The sequence below is a fragment of the Leptonychotes weddellii genome, chromosome 11, assembly GCF_054177405.1.
Source record: "Leptonychotes weddellii isolate Sample4059 chromosome 11, ASM5417740v2, whole genome shotgun sequence".
Lineage (NCBI taxonomy): Eukaryota > Metazoa > Chordata > Mammalia > Carnivora > Phocidae > Leptonychotes > Leptonychotes weddellii.
Genome location: NC_138379.1, coordinates 11,245,706 through 11,251,205, shown reverse-complemented (window position 1 = coordinate 11,251,205; position 5,500 = coordinate 11,245,706). Strand labels below are relative to the sequence as shown.

The 5,500-nt window shown below is 35.5% G+C and overlaps 1 protein-coding gene across 1 annotated transcript; it reads left to right on the top strand.

The window, feature by feature from the left end:
• Positions 1 to 4,304: 4,304 nt before the first annotated feature.
• Positions 4,305 to 5,234, top strand: LOC102744690 (olfactory receptor 5AK3-like). The gene is given in 1 exon segment (XM_031017678.2): positions 4,305 to 5,234. A coding segment is annotated over 1 exon segment (930 nt).
• Positions 5,235 to 5,500: the final 266 nt, after the last annotated feature.

Genomic DNA, 5,500 nt, shown 5'->3' with positions numbered 1-5,500 from the left:
GGTGGTGGGTATTGAGGAGGGCACATTCTGCATGGAGCACTGGGTGTTATGCACAAACAATGAATCATGGAACACTTCATCTAAAACTAATGATGTAATGTATGGGGATTAACATAAGAATAAAAAAAATAAATAAATAAATTTTAAAAAATTTTTTTTAAATTAAAAAAAAAAAAAAGAATATCTCTGAGTAGAACAGTAGTTGCTGGGGGTCAGAGGGTGGAGGAAATGGGGAAATGTTGGTCAAAGGGAACAAATTTTCAGTTATAAAAGGAATAAGTTCCAGGGATCTGATGCATAGAAAGGTGACTGTAGTTAACAACACTGTATTGTGAGAGTTGCCGTAAGAGTAGATTTTAAATATTCTCACCGTAACAACATGATAATTATGTGAGGTGAAGGGTATGTTAACTAACTTTATTGTGATAAACATTTTGCAATATACATGTGTATCAAATCCTCACAATCACACCTTAAACGTATACAATATTACATTCAATTATATGTCAATAATACTGGGAGGGGAGAGAATATCTCTGAAAGAGGTACAAAAAAAGTCCACGGTAACCTAATACAGAAATTAGAGCAACACTCCTTAATTGTATATATTGTGACTCCCTATTGCCTCTTTCCCTTAGCTTGTGGGGCAACATCACCATGCATTTGTTCAAATACTTCCTCTGCTTGGAGCTGCCTTCCCTGGCCATATAGCTCTCCATCTTATACAATCCCAAACATATTTCTAGAACCAATTGTAAAGCCATTTATTTTAGGGAAAGTTTCTATATCCTGTGATAAAATGAGATTATTTGCTAAACTAAAGTCAAACAGCATATGGTTTGTATCTCCTTTTGGACACTATTAACTCTAACTTCTGTCAAGAGAACCAACATAAAAATTAGATTTGAGGACTGGATGTAATTTGCTTGCCACTTTAGACCCAAAATCTCTGACCATTGTTTTCAACACCTGAAATGCTCTATTTTTTCTTTGGACTGAATTGACCTCTTCTAACCCTTAAAATGGTAATACCCTTGTTTCTCTAATGTCTTGAAAAGGAGGTGTGGCTTTGATTTAAAAAAAAAAAAAAAAACTGGCAGCATTTTGACTTGTGGAGAATTGGTATGCCTGTAACCTGTACTTTAAAAGCAACTTAGGGGGTGTAAAATATGTACAAAAAATATTTAATAATTAAAAAAAAGGCATACAGAAAATACAGCGAGCACATGTAACCACCAGATATCTATGAATATAAAATATCACCAATACTATGGAAGTCCCAGTATTCTATCTTATTGTAATTGGTCAAGAAGCTCTTTTCCTCAACATTCTGATTTTATTTTTTTTTATTATGTTATGTTAATCACCTTACAGTACATCATTAGTTTTTGATGTAGTGTTTCATGATTCATTGTTTGTGTACAACACCCAGTGCTCCAGGCAATACATGCCTTCCTTAATAACCATCACCGGGTTTACCCATCCCCCCCACCCCCATCTCCTCTAAAACCCTCAGTTTGTTTCTCAGAGTCCATAGTCTCTCATGGTTCATGTCTCCCTCCGATTCCACCCCCCTTCATTTTTCCCTTCCTTCTCCTAAAGTCCTCCATGCTATTCCTTATGTTTACAAATAAGTGAAACCATATGATAATTGACTTTCTCTGCTTGACTTACTTCACTTAGCATAATCTCTTCCAGTTCCAGATTTTAAAATGTGGGTAGAGAAATGTAGGCCTAGTGAACTCAATTTAACTGATGGATAATTTTCTATTATTTTTATTCCATTATTTATTTAATCATTACTTGTTTGGGTTCTTTTTAATACTTTGTCTATCACATAGCCTGATCTACATTTTTAAAATCCAATTTGATAATCATTGAATTTTAATGATGAGTTTATTCCTTTTATATTTATTATCCTCACTAATTCATTTAGACTTATGCCTTTTCAGGTGATTTCTGTTTGTCTTGGTTTTTTTTTCTATTATTCTTTTTATCTCCTTCATTAAGGTTATTTAGATTGATTTTTAAATTCCTTCTCTTCCCCTAAACTTTAAAAGAAAACTTCACTTTTATCTTTTGTAATTTTTGAAAATATATACATCTAAGTAAAAGTTGAAAGTATAAGAATTTTAGAGCATCTTAAATCTATTGAACCCTCTAATCTGTCAGTGTTAGCTGATATTTTCAGTTTCTTGACCCCTTCCCAATGGAAAATATTACTAATATTTTATACCACCTCTATTCCAACTTTTTCACCTGTTTACCAATTTCTAAGCTCCCCATTCCTCTTATTTCTGGGACTTTTTAAAGGATCATATTACTATCTTCCGAACAACAGTCTTTACAAGCATATTTAGTGCACAACAATTGATGCTTAACTCTCTCCATTTTTTTTTTTTGCATGACAGTGTTTTATTTTATCCATGCTTTTCATTAACTTCTTACATTTAGATATAAAACCTTCATAAAAGTTAAAATGATGGTGCAGTGAGCACTGGGATACACTGCACCTACATTAACCAATTCTTTTTCTTTCCCTTTTGCTTTATCTCCACACATACAAATGGATAGATGAGAGATATATAGCATGTACCTTCTGCAAACAAAGAAAATCTCTGTTATAACCACTTGTTCCCACCAAAGAAATTTGATATGGATGAAATTACATTATATATACTCACTATTCTAGTTCCCCCACTTTTCCCCACAATATCTTTAGTAGATGTTGTATTTGCAGATTCAGGAGCCAATGAAGGATTGTGTATTGAATTTCATTGCAATGTCTTTCTACTCTTATTAAATCTAGAACAGTCCCCTGTTTTATTTTATATTTGTTTGTCTTTTATGAAATTGATATTTTTGAAGTGTCTAAGCCAGTTAATTTGTAGAATTTCCCATCATCTGGATTTTTTCAAGTTGCTTCATGCTAATTAGATCCAAGAGAAACACTTTTGGCATTTAAATAACATAAGTGATGTTGTTACCCTTCTTTCTATATATGCACGTATATATGCATACATGTATATATAAAATGAGAGGACTATCTGGCATGTAAAGATGGGAGTTGCATGCTAAGGATAGTAGTAGAAAGACACTCTAAAGTCTTCAAACATGTGTATACCCTGAACAGGCCTCAGAAAATTTCTCTAATTAATGCTACTAATTTCAGGAGCTTGACCAGGATTAGATGGATAAATGGCTGAGAAAACCTCGGGTGTTGAAAAGGTGCCAAATCATATTTGAATATTGCTTTCAGCAAATATGGATACCTGTTTAATATAGTGAAAACATGTGTTAATCTGTGTTTCTTAGAATCACACATATTAGAAGTCGATCTCCTTCTATGAGATAGCCTTCATTTTAAAAACAAATCATGGAGAGGTTGTGGAGAAGGGGGAATACTCTTACACTGTTGGTGGGAATGCAAGTTGGTACAGCCACTTTGGAAAACAGTGTGGAGGTTCCTCAAAAATTTAAAAATAGAGCTACCCTATGACCCAGCAATTGCACTCCTGGGTATTTACCCCAAAGACACAGATGTAGTGAAAAGAAGGGCCATATGCACCCCAATGTTCATAGAAGCAATGTCCGCAATAGCCAAACTGTGGAAAGAGCCGAGATGCCCTTCAACAGATGAATGGATAAAGATGTGGTCCATATATACAATGGAATATTACTCAGCCATCAGAAAGGATGAATACCCAACTTTGACATCAACATGGATGGGACTGGAGGAGATTATGTGTGCAATAAGTCAAGCAGAGAAAGTCAATTATCATATGGTTTCACTTATTTGTGGAACATAAAGAATAGCATGGAGGACATTAGGAGAAGGAAGGGAAAAATGGAGGGGGGGAATTGGAGGGAGAGATGAACCATGAGAGACGGTGGACTCTGAGAGACAGACAGGGTTTTAGAGGGGATGGGGAAGGGGGGATTGGTTAGCCCGGTGATGGGTATTGAGGAGGGCACGTGCTGCATGGAGCACTGGGTGTTATACGAAAACAATGGATCATGGATCACCACATCAAAAACCAATGATGTATTGTATGGTGACTAACATAACATAATAAAATTTAAAAAAAAAATCATGGCTCACATACCACTTTTTATGTGGTGATTACTTACCAAGGAAGTAGAAGAAATATAGAAAGCAATAAATCCTGTTGTGAGTGTTTGCCATAAGAATCAAATTTAAAAACAGGTGGCTGAAATATAAGAGACTTGTTCTTTCAAGAAGTCACAAAGATTTTCTTTCTTTTCTTGGTCCTCTCCCTGGTCCTTTCTAGGCTTTGGTAGCCATGACAAAAGAAAATAACACTGAAGTGACTGAATTTTTTTTTCTGGGATTTGGTGCCCAACACAGGTTTCGATACATCCTCTTCATTGTATTTCAGGTCATCTATGTGACCTCCATGGTGGGTAACATTGGGATGATCCTACTCATCAAAACAGATTCCAGACTTCAAACACCTATGTACTTTTTTCTACAACATTTGGCCTTTGTTGATATTTGTTATACATCTGCTATCACTCCCAAGATGCTGCAAAACTTCATATTAGAAAATAAGTCTATATCATTGGAGGGCTGTGTAATGTAATTATTGGTTTATGCAATATTTGCAACCAGTGACTGCTACCTCCTGGCTACTATGGCAGTGGACCGTTATGTAGCCATCTGTAACGCACTTCACTATCCCATAATCATGTCCCAAAGAGTCTGCATCCAATTGGTAGCTAGTTCATACATCATGGGTTCAATAAATGCTTCTGTGCACACAGGTTTTACATTTTCACTGTACTTCTGCAAATCCAATACCATCAATCATTTTTTCTGTGATGTCCCTCTAATTCTTGCCCTTTCATGCTCCAATATTGACATCAACATCATGCTCCTTGTTGTTTTTGTGGGATTTAACTTGATGTTCACTGTGTTGGCTGTCATCTTTTCCTACATGTATATCATGGCCGCCATCCTGAAGATATCTTCTGCTGCAGGAAGGAAAAAAGCCTTCTCCACGTGTGCCTCCCACCTGACAGCAGTCATCATTTTCTATACAACCCTATCATATATGTACTTACAGCCTCAGGCTAATAATTCCCAGGAGAATATGAAAGTGGCCTCTGTATTTTATGGCATTGTGATTCCCGTTTTGAACCCCCTGATCTATAGTTTGAGAAATAAAGAGGTAAAAGAAGCTCTAAACGTGATGAGGAAAAAGTACTTCTAGGTTGGACGCAAGTTTTTAAAATTCAACACATCAAAGCATCAAGTAGGGATGTTTGACCACTGTGTAATGTTTCTAAAGTTGGGAACATGTTCACGTCTTAAGCCAATGCTACCTCTTTCAATAGAGAAGAAAGATGCAAGTTCCATCTCATGGAACTAATTTTCTCCCTGAATATAGCTTGAGAAATATGTCTCATACTACCCATACTTTATTGAGAATATTTAAAATATTAAAAAGTATATACAGACTTCACAAAGTATTTAGTT